Source organism: Colias eurytheme, chromosome 17, assembly GCF_061535395.1.
Source record: "Colias eurytheme isolate Ceu_HAF_F1 chromosome 17, ilColEury1 Martin Lab GWU primary, whole genome shotgun sequence".
Classification (NCBI taxonomy): Eukaryota; Metazoa; Arthropoda; class Insecta; order Lepidoptera; family Pieridae; genus Colias; species Colias eurytheme.
The window spans coordinates 6,001,691-6,027,503 of record NC_142996.1 but is presented as its reverse complement, the minus strand read 5'-3'; the positions used below and the strand labels follow the sequence as shown (position 1 = coordinate 6,027,503).

Below are 25,813 nucleotides of genomic sequence, written 5' to 3'. Positions count from 1 at the left end.
TTTCCTTTAATTTTCATCATATTCCCCTCCTTTTCTAATGGGTTTCATCCGACTGCGATTTTTTTTTGTTTCAAGAATTATCTACTCTAGTCTAATATTAAGGACGTGCCGTTTGTTTTGTTTAGAAACAGCTTTGTGTCACAAACCTCACAATGAAGATATATTTTAGAACTGAAATAAAAATTTATAGGAAAACAACAAAATTCCTATACTTTTACTCCGAATATTGCGGATATATCGCTTTAAACTTTAAATGATTGCCAAATGTAATTCTAACAATTGATCACAATCTAATACCAAAAGGTCGTTCAACTGCTACTTGTAATACGAATCTTTTGATACTTAGGAAATGTTAATCAAGTCACTATAGACCTTATTCCATTGCATAAGGGTTCATCTGATCTTAAACCTTTTAATTACCTCTTATAACTCTTGAGCCCCCTTTTTACGTGCTTCTAAACAAATTCAATGCATGCGTAATATTATGCTTTACATATTAAGAATGTTACTAAAATGATTAACTAAATTACACAATAGAGATAAAATTGAATGAATTTGTATTATAAGGGCCTGTTAATCATGAGTTCGTTATTACTGCAAAACTCGTGTAAATATTTTTAATAAATTAATTATTAAAATAGAAAATATTATTTATAGCGTTAATAGCAGGAGATACATTAAAAGATCGAAACTTTTAATAAGTATACATAATTGATAATACTATACTAAAGCAACGTAATTTTCGCGTGATACATGAACGTTACAACTTACATAATTTTATTTCAAAAACGTTACATACATTATAATAAAATAGCAAAGAAGCTAGTGCTTACAAATGTTTTAAATATTTAAAAATGTATTGCCATTTTATACATTCATCTCACGTTTATTTAAATCTATGATGTCTCATTTTAAAATCCGCTATTAAGCCAGCGTAATCTGGCTTTTCAAGTAATCTCAATGGTTAGGGATCAACCCTAATTTTAATTTAAAACTTGAATGGCCAACCCTAGTTTTCGATCTGGTGGTCAGAGTAATGTAATACTTTATCGCGGACTCAAGTTGCACTCAAATTAACACTTAACAGATGTTTAGAATTATACGCACAAATAGCACGTTGAAATGCTGAATATCTTAATTTTATTTCTGTCCAAATATTGAATCATCCCGTTGTTGTAATATCCTTAATGATGAACACACAACCTTCCCTTAAAATGAAGGAAAGCGGAAGTTATTTGTCAGAATTTTAATAATACCCAAAAACGTAAATTAGCTGTATATTTTAGACGTTCCATAACTTCTTTTTCAACATTTTCTAATAATAAGGATTAGGTACCAACTATGTAATCCAAAAAATAATTATTAATTACATTAATTTGATTTGATTACATTAATTTGATTTGATTCATTGATTTCAAAAGTTCCTAAAGTTCTACGACACTAAGATGAACACAATATGTTTAAACGTATCTCATATTGCTTGTAATATATTTTATCTGTATTCATAGCCAACTAGATGTGAAGAAAGCTGAAAGAGTAATCGGAATTTTATTTATCCAACTCAATAGAGCAAGTCTACATTCTGCAATGCCTCGAAAGCCTATTGTAAATACAACATCGCTTGATGTCTATCACAAGAATGCTCAATTAAGAAGATTAAAGATTCGAGTATTTTAAAAGACATCGATTTATCTCTTTGAGTTTTACATAGATAACAAATGTCCGTATAAAGACATGTAAGTATAGAAAACAAGTTGGACTGGAAAAGTGCATCAAATTGCATCAAATTCAACGGAATTATTTATCACATATGCAATCTTTTATCTTAATGTCATAAAATTGTAAGGACTGGTTTGTTACTTAATAAAAGAAAAGATTTTAAAAACAATTCTAAAATTGTTTTTTACGCAAATTCATAACTTTTATTCATTGTAATTTGTAACAAAAACAAGACAGTAATGTTTTTACAAATAATTTTGTAAACGAAGATATAATAAAAGATTTTTATTTCTTATCCATTAGAAATATTGGTGAATAAATATATTTTACTGTTGAAAAGTCTGGTATAAAAACACTCATTATAAACTTCCAGGAATAAGGTCACGCCCGTTATGTGGTAGTTACCAGTTACCACAACCGACACCGAATTTAACTAAATTTATGTTGGTACTAGATAGAATAACTTATTGCGTTCCTTACACTTAATAAGGGAAACGAGAACCATAATAAATTTGTACTAAATTGCTCTTTCATATAAGTACTTAATCTTATTTCAAGAAGAATAATAGAACCTTACCTTAGAATTCAAAAAAAGAGCGTATGTTCCGAGCACACGTGTTAGAAGTGAAACTTCTTTGGCAACATTCAAAGATACCAAGATCGTCGCCTTACTCCATGACTTGCCGGTATTGCCATGACACGATCTTGAAATTTTACTCCCGACGCGCCAAACGAAGTTTCACTTCAAAAATATTATAAAATATCCAATGTCCATACAAGTAAAATCTTATGAATCCACAACATAATGTATGCAATAATGCAGTAATACAACAATATTATGCAAGTGGACGTTATCTAAACACACAGTGAGGTCATTGACACAGGGGTTGGTTTTATTTCTCTCTTGTTTTGCTTCCTTTGTTCCCTTTATGAATATTGTTCAACACTTGTATTATGCGCCACCTTGCTCTGGACTTGAATCTTGAGATACAGGGTGTTCTAAATCTATGTTAAAAATATAGGAACGTTCTACAAAATGTTAACAAAGTGAAGCTTATAAATTACATGTTACATATTTTGTAAAAAAAATATGTGATAATTAAATATTATTCTGTACAATATGTCTAAATTCTTATTTACGTCTTTTTCTTCGGAATGTATTATTGTTAAGTTTGTAATTCCATAATACACTCGAAGTATAAAAATTACTGCATTTCTTCTATTTAAATCATACCCATTTTATATAGTTAGCCTAATACAACGTCTTTTAGTCACCATCATATTATGTAATACATCAGCATTTGATGAAATAAGTAAATAACATATTATATGCACCTGCGATATCCTGCTACAGCTTCGAAACACCCTGTATTCACCTTGTCCACGTTCAGATAAAGTAAAGTAATGGAGTTAACTGTGTGAATAACAGCATCCTTTTGTGGCACATTGTGTTTTTGTGGGAACATCTTACTGGGTCAGGCGCTGCATTGTGATGCATTGTTGAAAAGGTAATAAGTTCAAGACAACCCTTTTTAGTGTAATATGACCAGAGATTATGTATATTAATACAGAATAAAGAAAGCTGTTTATTTGGTTTTGGGACCATTGTGTAATATTGTTTGGTTTTGGTTGGAAATTACGATGCCGCATATAATAGAGATTCTTCTAGAAGTAACTTTCTGTATATAACACAGATGACAAGGTGGCGGTTCGCGCCGCGACAGAGACAAGCGACCGAGACAGGAGACCGCGGCCGAAGACCGCGACCGTTACTTGACGTTCGGCAATGTATAGGCGACAGTTCGCGAGCGAGACAGAGACAGGAGACAGAGACGCGAGACGGGAGACAGCGAGACCGTCGCTGCCCCAGACCAGTAGTGTCTCGTGTCGCGCTCAAAAAGCACAGCCGAAAATACTTTCTGAATACATTATCATCAAACATTAGGTGCTTGTTCACTAATAGCGAAAATGATCCTTCTTGGCCTCTAGTTAAATATAATTCTTTAATAGGTAATCTTCTTCTTGTTTTGTTTTTGTAATAATAATATAATAGCAAATCATCGTCTTCTTCTTCCTCCAATAGAACTTCTACTACTTGGTTTTCCATCATGATACAAAACACAACTGACTACATCGACGGACTCTCTGATCCTTCCGTCGGACTGTAATTTAGAATTTATAACAGCACACTTGATTGTGCTCTTATATAGCTATATCCCTTTTTGGTGTCCAATGAAGATGTCCCAGCTTCAAGTGCGAGGTATTTTGATAAGGAGCATTTTATATCACACTAGCTTTCCGCCTGCGGCTTCGCCCGCGTTTTCAAAGAAAAACCCGCATAGTTCCCGTTCCCGTGGGATTTCCGGGATAAAACCTAGCCTATGTTACTCGTGGATAATGTAGCTTTCGAATGGTGAAAGAATTTTTAAAATCGGTCCAGTAGTTTATGAGCCTATTAATTAGGTACAATCAAACAAACAAACAAACAAACAAACAAAGTTTTCCTCTTTATAATATTAGTGTAGATAGAAAAGGAAATATTTAATAAAAAATTGCTTTATACTGAAATAAGTTAAAATTTAGTAAAGCAACGGTGTTAAATACACTACAATACATAGTATCACGAAGAAATGAAATCGTCAAATTAAAAAAAATTAAAAGATCATCATTTCATAATGCAATGAGTTTTTACGTATATTTTTTTAAAGTATTTTTCTTTAACCATTACTAATTAAAAGAGTTTCTCTTCCAATCAAATCCATTATGACCTACTCCAGCTGAATACTTTCCGACAGACTAATAATATAATTGTGCGTTTTAAAACATTTTACATTATACAATAATCGATGCAATTACAAGCTGTTGTTTCTAAACAAGGCATGCGCGCTCCAAGCTAAAATATGCTTATTATGTTGCCTTCTGGGGTCGTCATAAATGCAATAATTATTGCGTATTGGCCCATACCTGTCGACTATATGAAATTATGTGGCTTCAGGCAGCATATGAATTGCTTTAAATTAATAAGTGGAACGAATTTAGAAGCATTAGTATTCATTCACAAAAACTAGTAGTTTTCTCAGAAGCGTTCTGTTTGATATCTTATAATAGACCTCATTTTGAGGCTAATTTTCTTTGTCAAGTTTATTTAAAATTGGAAACCCTGTTATTTTTAATATGGTAGGCCCGGTTCTTGATTTCTGCGAAAGTTAAATGTATTATAGTGTTAAAGTTATTGTTATAGTAATTTAAAGATAATGGCAATAAAGATTAGCAAGGGAATATAAAACTTTGTCAAAAATTGCGACCATTTTGAATTTATCAAGGACTTTTGACACATCAAAATTGCCTTAAATCAGGTTCTCAACCTTCTACGCCCACAGAGACCACAATTATTTTACTTACCTACCCAGTTACTAGTAAATGATCCTTATCACTAATGTTCATCAGTGATTAACAAAACCGCAAAAACTATGTCAGTGTGTTACCAATTACGCATTTCACGGATAACCGCACCGTCGGATGCACGCAAAAACTGGTCTAATATTAAATTCACTCAAACCTGTCCGACTAAAATCTAATTTCACATGATGGATGGAGAACTCGATCACGCTCTCATCGGAATGGAATCAAACGAGATCTGAAACGAGTTGATTACAATTGAACTTGTAAGGTGTCGTGCAAAAACCGGATGACAATGCAAATGTAACACAGGATTTATCTGAGAACGCTCTGGATGGTAATGAGGTCGGATATTTGTTTGTTTTTTGAGATTCGGGGCTAAGGGCTGGTATTGTGTATGAAATTAATTATGTTCTTTAAGGAATATTTGATTAATATAAAGAAGAAACAGGTTAAAGGACTTTGGAAAATTTGAATTACCTTTAGAGTCGGTATTATTTTATAAATTTACTTAACAACCTTTATTTAGTAACCTATTATACATGGATATTATCTAAACTCTAAGCATGAAAAACCTAACCTAATATAATCTACAACGGAAACCGGAAACAACTTTATAAACATCGATCATATTCATTCATTCATTTTCATTTCATTCAATGAGTAAAATGCAAATAGCATTAAAAGTATTGTAGCATTTTAAAAGGAATTTATGTTACAAACTAATAAATTCTTATTCTTTTTTCAGGTAAGTGCCAATATGGACGATTAATTACAGGCCATGGAAATACGGGTAAGAATAATTAGTCTCGAATTTAAATGAATCCAATAAAGTAACTTAGTCCACGTTGGTGGAAAACTAAAGTGTACTTAAATGGTCCTGTATTTAGGTTAAGCTGCTCTTTTGGGAACATTGCTAATTCCAACGATTAGTCAGTCATTTCTTGTATAAAATTTAGACCATAGTTAATGTTTTCATTCATGAGAACGGCACTCTTTAGAAATAAATTGAACAGATTTTTTAGCTAGCTATTAATATCCGTATACTTTAGATTTAGAAAAAGGAAACTGTCCAGACTTCAAAACTTGGTCACACAGCACACTAATTTCAAATACTATGAAATTCTCACAGAATAGAACAACGTTGGGTCAGCTTCTAATAATAATAAAAGCTTTATTAAGGATGCAATTCCCTTCTTCTATATTTAATATCCACGTATGGATATAATATTAGTAACGACTAACGATAGACGTCCCATGTAGTTAATAATAGGTCAAAGTGGGTCGTGACCCTTCTGAGGCTTGCTTGCACAAGATCCAAAAATACGTAATATAAGGTCAACGCCTTTGTAGAAATGAATTTCGTACATTTGATCTTATGATAAGTGTACATACGGTCATTCAAGTTTCAGTCGTAATTATATAGAATGGCCTTGTAGCCAGATTGTTTCACAGCGTCTTGTTTCTGTTATTTCTAATACTTTAACGTTTCATATTGACGGTTATTTTGAGTGTTATTTTGTGTTTTATAATTTACAAAAATTAAAGGTTTCCGTTTATTAATTTCACGGGAAATGTAATCATATCGTTCATCGTTGTTTCTATTGGTATTACATGTAAAATATTTGTATATTAATTATTAAACCTACATATTTAGTAATTTTAGTATTAGGAACATATTAATTATGTACCTACTTTAATAAAGGTGAAGAAAAATGTGGACATTCATATTGAGAAGTAAGTACCTAAACATTATTTTTTTTATATTGTACTTGCTTACATCAAATTGTAATCGATTGTATAAAAATAATTTCAAAGATAAGACCGAAGTTTTTAATTAATGTTTCATAAATGTTTTAAAGGATCGTGTTTACGTTTCAAAAACACGTGCAAACGTTGAATCTAGATCATTCCGACTCCGAAGTGAATTTGTTGGCAACAATAAAGTTCTCGTGAACTGTTTGTTTTAATCAGGACTACCACGTGTTCGGGGTACAAAGCATTATCTGGTTTCCTTTATCTATGTAAGCGGTGAAGCGCTGTAACTTACCAACATTGTGTGCATAATATTACGATATGCATTTTATTTGCATTTTTGCAATATACGAGATAAGAAATAGCGCAATATACGCCCGCACATGCTGTGCACAAATACATAAATAAACACCCTTTAGTTCTAGTAAATATACATTTTAACGTTTCATAGTTACTTTGCAGTCGTTTGTTTTGCTAATTGAAGGTTGTAGGCAAGACCGCATAGTAACATGTATTTAGTAGAATGTGGCAAAGTCTTTTATGACCATGACCGTATCGTCTGCTGTAAATTTAGATAAATGAAAGCCCCTCATTAATTACTATTTGCCAGTCATATTTTAAGAGACTTTCACACAATCACCATTAAAGCGCTTACAAGCGCTGCTATATTTTTTAATGATTGTATATCAATTAGTGGATTGAAGCGCTAATGCATTCATTGTGTACTAATTGTTTTTCTTAATGCAGTTTATGTACGATGCAAATGCAAACATTTGTTTTAAATAAAATAAATAAATAAAAATGTTTCTCTATTGGTTTGGAAACATGCCGTATAAGCAGAACTGTCCGTATGTATTTTTTTTTCTCCTCCGAATAAAAATAGTGTGTGCAAAGTAAAGATGTAGCCATAAATTGATGTTACGTAATGAGGTTCGTTATATTGACAGGTGATGGCTTGATTTGCTTCCGGAGTGAAGATATGTTTAGACTTTAGTCCTTAGTTTAGACACGGTTGGATCTAGACTCCAGGGTTCCTAGTTAATGATATGTTTATTTTTTGCTTGGATACAAGGTTTTTGACCTTAGCTATTTACTTGCAACTTCTAATAATATTTTGTTTTAAGTTCATTAAAAAGATAAAGTATAAAAATATACCTATATATATTTTTTATGTGGTGTTGAAACTTATTCCAATATGAGTACTTAATTCGAAAATTCACAATAATTAATAACGTTTGCTGACGTCATAAAATAAGTAAAGTAGTTTGTGGTTTTTACTACATGCATTCGTGTGTGAGTCACTTTTCAAAAAGACAGTGTAGTATTTTGCCTATTTTTCAATGATGCGTTAATTTATGCTAAATTCCATTAATGAAATAATTTTATACGGTATATTACATAACAGTATTGCTTTAATTTTCTTTTGTGTAGCTCTCTTTTCACATTTTTTAAATACATTATATTTGTATGGGCAGGTTATTTTTACTTGATAATGTTAAAAGTACAAGAGTAATATTTATCGAAAAGTTACTATACAATACCTATTTCTTACCCTCTTCTCACTTTGACAGCTTTTGTCGGATCTTCTATATAAAATTGGAAAATTGATAAATAATATTAAAGTATCTATACTTTAATATTATTTTTTACAAACATTTTTACATACTAAATAATATAATGTAGCTACCTACATTATATTATTTAGTATGTAAAAATTGAAAAGGTTCTAATAAAATAAACTTAATACATAGTTGAATTCATAAGTGTTTGCTTTTGAGGTCGTTAATTATCATTATAATAAAACACTATAACAATAAGAATTGCAATCCATTATTGAACCAAACAATTCAATACATTCCCATACTATTTTTACTTCTTCCCAATATTTGTTACCATTTATCACACCGGTTCACGCAACGTTCATTACAAAAGGTCTCATAAGACCTTTTATTATAACTTAAGACCGGGTCTATTGTCTTATACAATTACATTTATCGTTTCCAATTATAGCAAAGTAACAATGGGTTTACCCTAAAATGATCTAAGAGAACTGACACAGGTGGTAACTGGTAGCACAGTGACCCCGATTTCCTCGCCCCGGGACGTCCCCCATCTATTATAATCGGACTATCGGTCCCAATTAGGAAGCTGTATAATCTCGATAAGAAACAAAAGTGCCGCCAGGTATTTTAAGTGGCGTGAAGTGAGAATGTCAACGACCCTTTTAACTTCGACTTTAGTTTGAGATATTATGCAAATTGTAACGTATTTGTGAAGAAGGTTTTATTTTCTTGTTGTATTCATTTTATATCTCAAAAACAGTTACCGCGCTTGTTGTATAAGTGTTCTCCCAATTCAATTATAAATTAATTTGATTTTCTAACAGTTCTAGAATTGATTTAATCATAAAGCAGGCTTAGAACCGTCTGGTTACGCTTCATCAGATCGCCTTGGACCGCTAGATCAAATAGAAGCCAATCATAAATGACACACCTCCAACGACCACTAATTTACCGAGACTCAAGAGTAAACATAAGCCAATATACCTAACTGTTACACGTCTCTAAAGGAACTTAGGCCAACTCCGGCTTTGAGATTTCCGGATTAAAAAGCAACAAGTTCAATGCCAGGATGTTAGCTTGTCTCATATCATTTTACTGTTCGTAAGATGATATAGATTTATTAAATGTTTTAACTGTTAACGGGATCCATTCTTGATTAAATTAATTAACACTTTTTTTTTTCAAGTGGGGAAATCTTGCCTAAGATACCCACGGCTCCCGGGGAAGGAGCCGTGGGTTATGTCGGATTCCTACCGACTAATGGCTGGCGTCCACTAGGCGGATCGGGCCGGGCCGCATCGCAACGCAAAAATACGCCGGCCTATGTTTTGTATGAAACATCGTCCATTAGCGACGGATCGGGCCGGGGCGGGCCGCAACGCATTGGCGGATATCGCTTCGCAGGCGGATTTCTGCCGGCGGTGCGCTGCGGCCCGGCCCGCCCCGACCCGTCTAGTGGACGCAGGCAGGCGGATGTGAGCGGCGAGCGTCTGTTAGATAAAATCCGCCTAGGCGGTCCGCCGCGCCCCGTACAGGTGGACGCAGGAGCAAACAGCGCGTCCATTAGAGACGGCCCGTTGCGATGCGGCCCGGCCCGATCCGCCTGTAATACCCCAGCCACACTATGCTACTCGTCCTGCTACTCGTGCTGCTCCTCGTCCTGCTCATCGCGCTGCCGCTCGCCTCGATATTGCCGTCTGGCCACACACTGCTCTACTCGCGCGATTAATCGCGACGCTCTTCACTAGGGATGGGTCGCCGACGTATTTTTCATCAACGAGACTAGATAGTTAAATGTCGTTCATCAACTAGTCATTCAACTAGTTAAAATCTTCGACTAGTCCATGTGTAAAATAAATAACTATAACTATTATTAAATAAATTCTTAAAACAATAAATTCTAATCTCAATAAAACAATTAATAAATATTTATGCTTTCTTACAAAAATTATACTCCCTAAAAAAAGTATTACTAAAAAACTTATTATCGTTTGTTTTTATAGTTTAAATTCAAAACATTGGTCTTGTAAACCAAAAATATTTTTTTTAAAAAACTTCAAAGAAAATAATTTATTCTTATCAATAAGACTGTTTAGCCGTTGAATTCAACTAGTGCATTGGTGAGCGATGGACTAGTCGAATCGTTGAGTGTACATATAGACGGTTAATTTAACTAGTCCGTTGATTCCATGACGCCCATCCCTAATTCGCACTCGTATTGCCGGTCCTTTGACTCGCGCGCAAAAGCCGACAGCAGTGAGCAGGACGATGAGCACGACGAGTGGTATGACGAGTAACGTGGCCACACTACGTCCCTGCCTACTTCCCTCGTCACTTCCCATACCACTCGTCGAGTCGTGTGGCTGGGGCATAATGGACGCCTAGCATAAAACCCCACCGTGTACCAACGCGCTGCTTTAGACGGGATGAGGGTACACATTCGCAATCTTCCGCATGTCCCGCCCAGCAGTTGCCCGTTTCCAGGCCCTCAACTAATTAACACTACAGCAAGCAACATTACGGGCAAATGTGAGCAAAATACTATGTAAAATCATACACGGTGCACCTGCTACGTTTTCAAAATAGTATTTACTATGATATTCCGATTTTTATGAGGTACCAGTTCAGAATTTTTTTAGAATAGCCCTCTAAATTATATAATATAATGGACACAGTTATAAACATCCTCCTGAGGTAAGTGCATTTCAAGGAGTTTCTATATGACATAATACAGTTACATTACATTATTGAACTGACTTAAAGAGGATATAAACCCGTCACTCCGACCACTACTCGTACACTTGAGTCTGTGGAAAATTGTGAATAGTATCATAAAGACCTTTCATACTCTGTACTATTTAATTCTTTTGAATCGGTTAATTGTATATTGACGCGATTTATAGAAAATTAGCGTCTATATTAAAATTGATGAACAGTGAACTGTTTTTAGGATTTAGCCGTGTAACGTATAATCTGTGGCTTTTATGTTGTTGTCATCAACCCATTAAAAACACTGTTGCACCTTAAAACTTTTGAAACGAAAGTGACAATAATGAACGCATTGTAGGTATGCCTGTTGAATTAACATTGTAGGTATAACTTTTTGCATACAGAAAAGGCCATTGTAATTTGTAACTATAATAGGGATGTAATGGTTTTTGGTACCGTTGCTGTTATTAGGTTATGCCGTTACTGAATCGATTCGATACCGAATTCTGTGAATACGCTGCTGGATATGTATCAAATACCTAACTAAATTAGTTTGAACTGGATTATGGTATGCAACAAAATATAATAACATAATAATTCATAATTAATTTAAAATTTAAATATACCGAGGAAGTTCTAACTACGTCGATGTCGTAGGTAATATTTTTATTAGAATCTGTGAATTTTCTATCAAATTGACATTAACTAAATTTCTGAATCTCATGACATACCATGTGAATACCTTCATGACACCGTTGTTACGTACATAGTACCTAACCAATCTGTAACCGTTGTCAACTGTTTTAAATCGGTATTTATCCCGGCCCCAGAGAAGCACGGTATGGGAACATTAGTATGCGTCACAAAACTGAGTGAGTAGTTGTGTAGCATCCGTAAGATACAGGTGAGTAACGCACGACAAATGATACCCCGTTATAGTCGGAATACATTAGGTACAAGTTAAGGGTGTATAAATCACAGACCCTTTCATTCCTTGAGAATTCATACAATACAATTTATAGGTAGGAAAGCATCTTAGAGGAATCTTAGAGGAAATTGTAATCACGATACCTAATAGGTATTTTGATTTCCAAAATAAATTAAACTATGAAAAATGAAAATATATTATTATGATAATTAATTTATCTCACATAATATTATGTTCTCTGACCATAGTTAAAAATAATCTATGGGGTTCAATGGTTTTAATAATATATGCTGATAAACCCCGTAAATCATTGCAGTCGGTTACAATCTTTACAATAGAGGTTTTCGAAATTCAAACGCGTCGCATTGCACATGCGCGGCGCCGCGGCCGTCGAGTTGTATCTCAATTGACGGCGCGAGCGCAGTGACCACACCAATGAGCAGCGGCTGCAGGCTGCAAATCAACAACAACAACGCTCGCTAGTTCGTGTTCAACCGCCGTGCGGAGTGCATGTCGCTTGCTGTTCTGTGAACGTGTGCGCGTGTCCGAAGTCCGAACATTGTATTTTTTTATAGTTTGCAAAAACAAAATGTGAACAATTGGAATGATATAAAGTATTTTATTTACCCTGATGGATATTGCTGTTTGTTATTGAAAGATTTGGATTATTTACTATGGTGATTGTTGGTGTTTTTAATAGGTAAGTTACTTTTTATACCTAATAATAATTACTATCATTGTACACTATCTTACATGGAGCATGGTGATAACTATTGTAAATTTAGTAACATACTGCCTGACATAATAAAATTGTGACATGTTAATTTCTATATATGTACAAGTTTGATATCTTTTCGGCGAATGTTAATTATGTATTTGTTTCCGTCTATTCTATCTAATCGCAGACGTTACACTATTCGTTACGTTTCAATAGTTTGGTAATCAGTAATCACATTTACATTATGTATACGCACATAACAAAATTGTTCAATTTTTGAAGAGATTTATTTAAGTTATTGATGTTACGTTGATTTAATTAATCGGCATGGATTATTAATAACATAGGCTAGCTGAATGAGCTGTCTTCGTAAGTGAAGTTAGGTACAGTTATTTACAAAATGCAGTTTGTAGCGACTGCAATTTAGAGCATGACTGTACCTTGAATCTTATTTCGCCCAGCGAGATTAAAGTAGGTAGGTACCTATAATGGTATAAGCGGAGATAAATGCTATAAACGGTGATAAGTACAAGCTAAACTGTCGGTACTTGTAAAATAAATTATTATTATTTTGATACAAACATTGTATCTAACTCAGTGGGTTCATGTCGAATTGCTTGCACAATAAACCACGCAAAGTCTGTTTATTTGAAGGCACTTGACATTTTACATAATTCTTGTTACGCCGATCAATTATTTAATAAATATTATTACTAGATTTATTGTAATTAATTCATTCTGGGCATTGCATTTGTTTAATTATTGCTTAAAATAACACAAGTTAAAACAATCTTGATTTATTTTTCTGTCCCCGTTTTGACCTTTCATCTTAGTAGACCACATTGTTACATGCGTTTGCGCCTAAGCCAATATTATTGTTATGTGCAACTACCCGCTAGTAAAAAAAATAAACAGTACGCCAAGTGGGCTAATGATCTTTATTATACCATCTGTCATCAGAGTCATCGGTCACAGTGCATAATGCCCCCTGCATGTTCAAATCAATCAATGACAGATGCATAGTTGGTAGAATATAGAGATTTAGCTTACTGTCAGAATATAATGGATTATTATTTGTTTTAAATTATTCAAATTGATTATTTGGATGCTTTCGTCAAGGTTGAACTGTGGTATTTTGCATATTTTTTTCGTAATTCCAAGTTAATACATAATCTAATTTTAAATAATGCATAATTATATACCTAAACTTTATGGGCACATTAATCCATGATAACACAGCTATAAAATTAACAAATTTCAAGTACTTTTGTAACTAACATTCTTAGGTATAATTACGTAAAGATGAACGTAATCGTGATATAAAATACACTTTTAATATTCATTAGTTTCGTCGCTAAATATAAATTATCGAGTAATTAATAATTGCTACCTTACAAAGTAGATAAGCTTATGTTCTCTTATATTTAATTACCACTAATAATTAGTTAAATAATAGTTAACAACATTGAGATGTCACGTAAATGTTACGTATAATGCATAACGTCACACGTAAGCCACAGATACAAATTAGAGCACGCTAGCTGAATGTCAAAATGACAGTTCAAGAAATTTCATAATTATCCAGTTTTAATATAAATTAATGAAGTAGGGACGTGTTAATTAACAAGAACCGAGTAATACTCCTATGAATTGCAAGACTAGGCTGAGAGAATATTTCACAAAAATTAATTTAGTCTTAATTAAGTAGGATCGCTGAAATTGAGTTAAATTAATTTGATGTTATATTCTACAGTATATTTCTGATGAATTTAAATGTAACGTAACATAGGTACTTGATTTACCTACAAGCCTTAAACCATCAAATTTTGTTTTACAAAACAATCAAAACTGTTATCAATATGTACTTATTTTACAACATCATTATTACAAATCATTTTCAACCAAGTTTTGATCACAGAAAATTCGTAGACAAGTGGTTTTTTAATGACACGCATATTGTGTTTTGGAATTTTTCCCATGGCATTAGTTAAGAAATCAAACAGTTACTCCTTTCCCCTTTATTCCCAGGCGCGACAAAACTATAATTTGGCACGCTAGCACACTAACCGGCATTAAAACCGTCACCTGTCAATACTTTCCTAATTGATGGATATCCATCACTTTCTTCCGTACTTCACGCGCATATTGCCGTCACACTCTCACGCGCTATTAAGTGGGTTTGTTCCTTTTCGCCTCTCTTTTTTGCTGGCTACCTCTTCCTCTTTGCTGCAGTAATTTAGAAATGAATAAATCATTATCGATGCGTCATTTAGATATTTCACTTATTACATTGGCAATAAAGTGTATATTTGCGGTGTCGTTTTGTGTGGATTCGGCGCGTTTCCGATTACGCACGCGAAATGGAAACTGATCTTTGAATATGCATGTGCACGCATGACGTCGGATCAGCTGAACACTTCCAGGCATAAATGTTTATTATTCATAATTCGCTTTTGGGGTTAGTTAAAACTTCCGGACATTAAGAAAATTAATTTAACAATATCGATAACTTATACCTTCCTGTATGTATTTCCTTTTTAGGCAAGTGTGCTACAAACCTTATTGAGTATTCTTGTATGCGTTCACCCGAAAACCGAATAAGCCAAATACATATTCCCATAATATATTATTAAAACTTTCTTCTTAAGAATACGCAGACTTAATTAGAGATGTATGAGAGCATTCGTGTGAATTTGTAAGTTATCTTTTTAGACAACTAGCCGAGATTTATGAGTAGAAAGAACAAGGCGCAATTCATCTTTATGGTTTTATGAGACGTTCAAAAATATTAGCTTTTTTACGTTTGTGTAATTTATTTTTACTTCCGCATTAAAATGACTCCATCACTATTTTGGAGAAATGCGTTAAAGTAATAGCAAGCAGATTCTATTTGAAATCAGTGGCTGCAATTGTTATCCGTGGGCAAATTTATCTCAATACCTGCTAATTGACGATATACAGACATCTCCCTCCCACATATCAAATATCCCACTTGAAAGCAATTTTGATAAAAGCGTAATGTCTTGATAATAATCTTAATAAATCTTTATTCCTGTATCCGATCTGAGGTCCGAGAGTGGGTACGCAATGAATCACCTAGTGTTCGCCCACGGGCATACTTACCTCTACAAGTACTCATATACATCTACTGTTACTTTAATGGATTTATGGCAATTCCGACCTTATTACATTCTAATAAACGCTACTGCATGTGTACTCTGCGCTCACCCCGAGGTCGGTCAGTGCACCTACTAACTAAACATGAAATTTTAATTCGTTGAACGACAACTGATATCATTATCGAAGATTTTCTGAGTGTCTTACAGCAATATCTTATTCTATTGTATAGATTTTTGCGTAACAATTTGTCTGTTTTGTATTTGAACGCCTGGCCTTATAAGGAACACAATTGCTAACACGAGTCGATAATTTAATGCTGATTTCGTAAATAAAATAATCGGTTCATTTCTAAATCCTAATTCTAGCTCACACCATTCGCAAACAGCAAATAGTGTTTATTTCAGTTTCACTTCTATTCCCAGTAGGAAAGCTGTTGAGCTAGAATTTATGGACACACTTTCTCTGACAGTGTCAGTCTAAGTATATTCCAGAGTAAGTTATCTTGTTCTGAGAAACACCAGTGCTATTAGATCGCTTCAAATCAGGTCACATTTGCTCCGCGAGGCATGTCAAGGGACCTGGGACTGTTCACTGAATACTAAAGATGTTTACTGGTAATTATATGGTTAGTAGTTTAGAACCTCTCTTGACAGAGTGAGTGAGGTTGTTTTGATTAAGAAGATTGTTAAAAGGAATGCTTCTGAATAAATAGGGAACTACTCCAGCAAATTTTGTCCCCCGCTTTGTGACCACGTGGGGTCGGTTCGTGGGGTTTCTGATTATTATTGATCTGTGATCTGTCCATCCAGTATTAGAGGGGCGCGTCTACACTCAACAATGTCTCCGATAAAAACGTCTTGTATACATATTATGTGTACAAAGCTTAGGTATTTGTTCCACGTCAATCATAATATTGTGTATCACGCATTTAATATTTTCTATGAACACTCGCATCCATAATTAGAAGTTAAGTGCCTGTCATCTGCGTTTCATTCCGATATCGGTATATGAGTCAGTATTGTCATTGGTCTCTCATACATTGAAAGATCGGAGATATGTTGCCGGCCTATAAATAGTTTGTTAATTGCGTCATATTATGCGTAAAATAAGAATATTTGATATTAGTAAATCTGATACAAAACGAATAAATTTAGACGAATATAAGCTCTGTTCTTCAATGAATTTCCTAAACTTATACGCTCGCAATAAAGTAAATTTATTGCTTAAGTATTCCTTCCATTGAAGTTTGGAATAACATAAATATTTATAAGCTTAGGGCCTCACGATCAATTATTTATGTAAATAAACAATCGATATTTAAATAGGGGTTCACGTTTGTTACTTTTACCATAGAATAAATAAATATACTTACTTCTTTGTGCCATACAGTTACGTACCACAGACCAAGATATACAAATCTCTTTCAAAAGACAAAATACTTTCTTTCACATCTCAGTACGTTAAGAAAATACAAAGAAGAGCAGATACTTTTACTTTTTCGAACTTCTTTCAGATTTCCCTCATTTATTAGAGCAAATAGAGTTTAGAAATCCCAAAACGCAACATCATGCCTGTACTATGAAACTGTAATTAAAGCTCAAATTAGCAAATTCATCTAATGTTCAAATGGAGTCATTATCTCGTTATTTCTCCGTATGATAATTCGATTTGCATATTTAACTGCAAGTAACCGGTGATTATGACATTTTTACTGATGCAAGATATAAGTACAAAATAAAAGCGAGTGTAGAAAGTGACCATCGCAACACGCCATCAAGATGGAGTTGATATTTCTGAAACGTTTTTATTAGTCGCAACTAATGTCTTATTTTATTATAAGGTACGTATTTTAATTGCGGTCGTTTAATTATCTTATTGCATACATCTTCATGCCCGTGTTGTAAGTTTTCAGGTAATAATTTGTGATTGTTTATCTGTGTTTTTATAGTGGATACTTGACGGTATTGTTTCACTAAATTTAAAAGTTCTGAATTCTTCAAAGGTAGCCTTGAAGAATTCCCAAATGAAAGAGTTTAAACGAGAAGGATTTCATTTGCTACATTTCATACACTAATTGCTCAAAGGGAATTTAAATAAAAGAAAGTATCGTTCGTTCGTTAATCCTGTAATCGTTTCGTAGACTATCGATCTAAAAGCTTTGTTTACAGGTCATTAACATCGAGTAAAGATAATGATAGGTATGCATATTATATAATTATATAACTTACGCTTCTAAAAGGAACACATTACAGTTATTAACAATAACATGAACAAGTTGTAATCGAGTCAAAATCAAATGCAATTTTCCTCTCAATTACTTTCTATTACTTTTAATGTAACAGGCATTACGTGCACTCATGCAAAAGATAAACACATTAATTATCATTTTTCACACTCCGCAGAACGTAATTTTTCTTCACCGTAATGAAGATACACTTTTTCTTTCATTCGCCGATACGGAAAAATACACACAATTATCGACGATTGTTAAGAGTGATCGGTAATCGGTAAATCGGTGAATGATTATGGCATAAGCTGATACGCGAAATGCCCCTAACGTCATGGAATGCAATTGGCCCAACAATGCAGTTCGCATGATTTTTATTGTTTGCATCTGTCATTCAATTCAAGCTCGTTCAATGCTTGCATCATGCACACGGTTCGCCTCATATTATTTGAAATCTGAACCAATAAATAGCGTGGTTATTTTTGCGCACGCGCTGCATTTTCGATACAGCTATTATATTTTTTCCCCACAATCGATTGAGTTTATTTATTAGTTTAGTTGTATAGGGTAGGATTTACGAGTGATTTTATGTAGGGATTCGTGTTCCGTCTTGCTGTCAATGAACGCATTGTTGGTTAATCGTTAATTTTAAATAGCTCAACGATTTCATTACTCGCAATGGCTTCGTTAAACTTTTCTGAACATAAATTTACACTGATAGCGATGTTTTTGTTACTCCATTTAATTGTGCTGTCGAGCGTTGAAGACGTAATATAGTTTTTTATTTGTTGTTGCATTTAATAGATTCTCACTTGAGTTGAGCTGTTAATTTGTGAAGATGTTTTTAAACTAATTTTATTAATCTATTTCGGGTACATATACATAAACGAACTTTCTTTAGAGTAAGTATTTAAAACTTAGATATTTAATTTGTTAAGTTTGGTGTTAATATTAAAGTCGTTTACAATATCTTTACAAACATTATATAGTTGGTTTCCTGGTAATGAAAAGAAACTTTACCTATAATGAAGTTTGGGGATGAGGTTTTACGAAAGTTACACATTAACAATGTATAAAATTTGGAACATGTCTAACTAACATACCTACCTACTTGTAACTTCTATACATAATTAATTATTATGTCCGGAACAAAGTAGGAAATACCACAGCGCTTGTATTTAATGTGTACCTACATATATATGGGTGATTATACAAAAATGGGGTAACTTTTGAGGATATTTTGTTTACTATATTTTTTATATCAGATTGTTACAAATTAGGGTGTATATGATAGCTAATCTAATGAATATATTGTTCCAAATCGGGCCAGCCAGTTTTTTAAGTAGATTGTGAGATATTTTAAATTTTCTGAAATTGGCCTCCAGGGGACTGACGAGGCTAACCTGGTACTGATAATAACACAATTTTGTAATATTCTTAAAGAAATTGAATGAAAATTACTACAAATCTCTCAGTTTTAATAATGGCACATGTCTTTTAAGTATTAAAATCACTTAGTTACGTTTAAAAATGATAATTAATAATATGTGATACTGGGAAAAAACAATGTCTCAAGTTTCAAAACAGCCTTCTGACATTTAACGCTACGTGAATATTCTTACCCTCTTACTTAACTTTTTCTACTTTGACTTAGTTTTACTTGATATTTCAAGTAATTCACAAACAAAAGAAACAAAAAAACGGCCAAGTGCGAGTTGGAGTCCTAAAAAACCTATTTTTTATTATTTTTGTAACTAAAAATTTACACTTTTAGCAATTTTTCCTTATCTGTGTTATAAAGACGTTGCTATTTACCAAGTAGAAGTAAACTATATAGCAGTTTATAGTAGACTGTATACACTGCAAGCATCCTGTGTGTTTTTTTATTCCCTTGCGAATATTTAATTTTGCGGAAATTTGCAGTATTAACGGATGTAGGTATCTTTTGATTGCGTTGCGTTATAAGTTTGATTTTTTTACAGCCCCAAGGGTTCTTAATCTTGAGTATCCAATATAAATTTCAGATTGATACCTCCACGCGTTCCAAAAAAAACGTCTTAGCAGACAAACGTACAACAAAGTGATCCTATAAGGGTTCTGTTTTTTCCTTTTGAGGTTCGTAGCCCTAAAAATCTACCAATATTTATGTTAAAAGTACTAATTAGAGTAAAATTAAAAACCAAAGTCTCGAATGAAAGTCTCATCTGAGTTTTCATAAGAGCCCCTTGACATTTTTATAATGTTATTAAGTATATTAATTAACTTTTATGTTATTTTGAGGTAATTTTACTTCACAGTAATATACGTATACGTATTTATCTGATAAATATAAAAAGCTATGCCCTGAAAGCATCAAAATCAATAATTAAAATAAAATAAGATCTTTACTAATAAAATTATTAGTAGTTTGTTTCAATAGCTCTTTTCTTTGCTACTCTTTCTTAAATGTTTCTTCCCTAGTCAAATTCAGGTTCTTTTAGCGTGGCGCATGATGTTTTAAACTGAAATATAAAATAGAAATGCTTATACCAATAGCAATCAAGATAAAAGTTCTCAAAAACGACAGAATCATCAGTACTATGGGGTCGCGTCAGTCCTCTGGCACGATATCTGACAAAGGACTGATGCCAGCGGATTGATGAAAAGGGACTTAATATGAGGTTATAATCACAAATTATGTTTTTTTGCCTAATTTCTAATATCAACAAACTATATTTTTACAAATCATAGTTAACCATTTATAAATGAAAATAAAAATCGGATTAACAATAAAATAACGACTCACCATAGGACTGAAATGTTGACTGGCGCAGCAAGATTTTAGAGGACAAACACAACCCTAGCGCTGGTACAGTTATGACGGCCGTCAAAATATGCGGTGCACAAGTAACTTCATTACCAACATTAATACTTAGACAGGAATTTGACCTCGACTTGGTGATATTTAGCGAGAATTTCGAATTTAAAAAACACACAACGGACTGACTAGTGAAAACGATGACAAAGTTTAATTTTATTTTTTAAATAAAATGGAAAACATTGCGTTATGAAATTTGTAGTATATAATACTATGTACATCAAAGATTGTAGTGTTTTTGTAAGTTTTCTTAAATCGATGATAATGTTTAAACGATAGTCACTTGATTGTTGGTTTTCGGAGTTGTGACATGCCAAAGTACTGACATTTGAGGTATTAATTTATTTTTTTTATTCATTTGTATTTTAAATAAAGAAGTGAAATTGAGTGACCAAATAAAGGACGCTTCATTGTTTTAAAATAGATTGTTATTTGAATAAAATATAATAAGACTTTGTTTAAATTGGCTGATGACATCGAGTTACCCCATTTTTGTATAATCACCCATATACTAATATTATAAAGCTGAAGAGTTTGTTTGTTTGAACGCGCTAATCTCAAGAACTACTGGTCTGATTTGAAAAATTATTTCAGTGTTGGACAGCCCATTTATCGAGGAAGGCTATAAGGCTTATCATCACGCTAAGACCAGCAGAAGCGGAGCCACGCGAGTGAAACCGCGGAGCGCAGCTAGTTAGATATAAGATTTAATAATAGTTTTTTAGATTTATTATAGATTTTTCTTTCAAAAACAGATTTAAACGATATAGTTTGGTGGAAATATGGAGCACGGATAATAATTTATTACCTCGATTATAAAAACACCAGAATTCAGACTTTTCATCTTTTCAATTAAGAAACGATCTTCATTAAGTTTAAAAGTTTAAATTAGAGTTTTAACTTGTTAACCAATAACTGTGTGAATGGCAAATAATCCAATAATACCTACATGCTTTTTGCTACATCAAGTTTTTATCATAATTTGTATGAGAATGAATAAAAAACAACAGAAGGTTAATAAATTATCAAGCACGATTGTCAATCACGCGTCAAGATTTTGTTATTTGACGCGTCAAGTTTTTATAGTTTTGTATGCTTGTTAGCTACCACAAATATTATTAGGTATTTTTTCTAATAACCTAACATGATATTACAAGACATGTTTTTATACCTATATTTCTCATATTCAAGAAATCAAGACCATGTTATTATGCTGGTAAAGCTTAGAAATTAATAACTAATGACTTAATTAGTGGATTACAATTAGCATTAGTTTAAGCTTCTAGCAATTATGTTCTGTTTATGCCTTCACACAATTATTATTTTAGTAATTTGATATTAAGAAGGCCATTATTATTAAATAAAGGAAGGTTATATTATTTTTAAGAGCCTGGATTAACTATCTACTAAAATAAATATGATTGTTCTAGTCCCCTTAAGGAAATCTAGGAATCAGTGAAACAGATGTGAGATGCATCTGCCTCTTATTCTATAAGGGGACAGAAAATTACCGTATCTGTTATTTCAGGCCATAATCTATGATTTTATCCAAAATTCAACTAAATCGGTTCATTAGTTTTTAATTTTTATGTACAGGAGCAATAAACATTTGAATGAAGACGCACTTCCGCATATAACACTAACACAGACAATACACAAAAACAAATGTTTAAAATAAAGTAAACAGTATCAAAATAAACACAGCATAAAACAAATGAAAAGGTTGCTGTTTCAGCATAAAATAGCACATGAATTTTTCGCACATTTTGTGTTGCAGCTAAATGTGATAAATCTAGTTTGAATTTAAAATTCAGAAATATTTTATACACTTTCATATTCTAACAAATATTGGCTTTGATGCGCGAAAAACCATACTGGTTGGAAAATTCTGTGAAATCCATTTTCAACATGATCCTGTTGGAACTCGAATTTTCGATTTGTATAGAGTTCTTTTTGTTTCTAGTGTTGCTTGGATAAATTTTTGTTTATTTTCAATTCATATTGTTTTGTTTATTTGTTAATTATTCAGTTATATTGTTTGAGATAACTGTGTTGATTTCGATGCTATCACAATTCATTGAATTTATTTGTCCTGTACGAACCGTAGTCATATATATAAATGAAGTCATATATTCAATCCATAAAATAATATTTTTTATAGTTCAATTTATATGACAACTCAGATATTAGAATATCATAAATTTTATGACATATTTTTTATTAAATACACAGTAAAGGCGGGTCCTATAGTCGTTTTAGCGGGACATATAAAAACGAGGTCATCGGTTCATCACAAAAAGCGGTTCCTTCTAATAAATGTATTCAAGAATAATGCGTAATTTTAATACACATTTATATTTATCGAGGGGTGTATTGAGTCGTGTGATTTCGTTTGAATTATGAATATTTTAGGGCTGATCTATTTTGTGAATGGTCATTGTTGAGTGTCCCCTATGCTGGCCTGTTTGTCGTAGCGTGGTTTGGATGCAAATTATCCGTTAATAATCCATTATTCTTGCGCTATTTGGCGTACTTATTGAATTTTAATGTTTGGCGACGTATTAAAATCGATTCGGTTTCGCATTACTTCAAAAAGTCGTATGCTAATAAGATATCAGTATGGGTGACCTGCATCAACGTCTTTTTAATAAAAACACCATCGTAATGTTCAAGTTCATTATACTGAAATTATAGTAACCATCACAATCAAATAAATAATTTATAGAAAGTTATAAATTACAAGATTAACGATTTCCTTGCCAAGTTTAAGTCGCGAATAACTTTCAAGGGCAGAGAAACTAATACAAACGGAATAAAACGTAATAACTGATCATGATCGAATTACAATTTATCGATATTTCGATAAAATAAGCGCAGTTACAGTTGTAATACAAATGAAAAGTAGCAATTTCCAGATGTCTATAGTTCCATCGAGATACTTTTATCTTACGGTACATTTTCAACGGTATAATAATCGTATTTTATCGGAATAACGTTAAAAATCTGATCACAAACGATTCAAGTTTATCGGAAATAATCGTGTATTGATTTTTTGTTGATGGGGGACCGTTTTGTATTGCATTCGATCGAATGTTTGATTTTGGTGACCGTTATCTTTTAATGCTTAATCAGACGGATTATTACCGCATTTCACCAACGTATCTATTGAGTGATCTTTGATCGACCGAAAATCAGAAAAAAATGCAGTGACTGCACTATTATTGTATGGTAGCGGATCACCATTGTTAATTAGTATAAGGTCGGACAATGTTCACATTTGGCTGTAATATTGCATTATTTTATTCCTTCTTCTTACTTCTGCTATAAAATATTAATCAATCGAGAAATGAAATTTAATTGACGTTAGCATGTAAATTTAAATATTTATGAGACGTCGGAGCATTAGCTAAATTTTCGTTAAACATAATTTGATCTTATTCATTAATCACAGCCAATTAAAAGTTTAATCTCGGTTTCGTTCAAATTAAATATTAATTTGACATTTTTGGTAACAATTAACATCAGTACCTACATATTTAAATATTCTAATCTTCAAAATCAGTTACTACACATCGTTTTAATAGATATAGAGATGTCAATTTTACAAAGCAGGTGTTCATTAACATCTGCCTCGTTCAAGGGTCAGCAAAAATATAGGGCAAATATACTTTAAGATTCCACATGTGCACTACCGTTCTGACTTCCTTTTATTCTATGTATACTAGCTACCGCCCGTGACTTCACCAAAGTTTATACCTAAACAAATTTTATACTAAAACCTTCCTCTTCAATCTCTCTATGTATTAAATAAAACCGCATCAAAATCCGTTGCGTAGTTTTAAAGATTTAAGCATACATAGATACGGACATAGAAAGCGACTTTGTTTTATAAGTAGGTACTATATGTATCATGATATGAACATCGAAACGCATCCAAGATAAAAAATGCTAAAATATTTTTTTAACTTTTTATTTATAAAACTGAAGCTGGAAACCTCGAGTATTTTTTACTTTTAGGGCCATTGACGGGATGCCGATTGACGTCCCATTTCGAAGTTTTAAATATTATTTTTTTTTTTCGTTTTAATCCTTTTTTCATGTAGGTTTGTTGTAGAGGTATATGTTCACATTCCCCCAAATAAAAGAAATGTAGATTATTGGTTATGTATTTATCAAATCGATACCGAAACTATCAATGAAACCATCATTCGTCAATTCTTAGAACACTGATTATAGAAAAATTTCTCATTGAATAAAAACATACCTACATTGTTATAATACTCCATACAATAAAATCAATAGATATAAATAGATAGAGAACCCATGTTTTATACCATACCAATTTATTAAGATCTTCGGTGAACAACAGATGTGAGATGACTCCTCTTCTAGCAATTCTATACACTATTGTATCCTAGTTTGCTATCCACTGACACAAAACCCTTATTTTAAATAAATACCCTTATATATTAAAAATTATCACTTTCTTTACATAACCCACTCAGTTAAATTGGGTGACGGTTGTGTAATGTATGGTATCTTATCGAAACGGAAAGGTCAGCGAATCATTGTGTCGGGCTTCCTAACAATTATAGACTAAACGAGCACATTTACTATTGTCATTCTTAATATCTATTATCCAAAAGGTCGATGTCGTAATGTAAACTTGTTGACTCTTTTTAAGTCTTTAAAACTTTAGTACAAAGAAACAACGTTTATATAATATTTATATTTATAAGCCTTAGTAAGATATCCGTCCGCCGCTTCGCCCGCGTTTTCAAAGACTAACCCACATAGTTCCCGTTCCTGTGGGATTTCC

At 32.8% G+C, this 25,813-nt stretch overlaps 1 protein-coding gene across 3 annotated transcripts in view; it reads left to right on the top strand.

The window, feature by feature from the left end:
• RapGAP1 (Rap GTPase activating protein 1) overlaps positions 1-25,813 on the top strand; it is a 277,491-nt gene that overhangs the window by 90,388 nt on the left and 161,290 nt on the right. Inside the window, exon 1 of one of the 3 annotated variants that reach the window (XM_090111814.1) lies at positions 12,534-12,772. The exons of 1 other annotated variant lie outside the window; for it this stretch is intronic. Coding sequence is in view for 1 of the 2 variants with exons in the window: in XM_090111817.1 (XP_089967943.1) it covers positions 12,747-12,772 (26 nt within the window). In the remaining variant the exon portion in view is untranslated. Of the gene's footprint in view, positions 1-12,533; positions 12,773-25,813 lie in introns of those variants that run through there. One more of the 3 variants, XM_090111817.1, reaches the window with a different exon arrangement.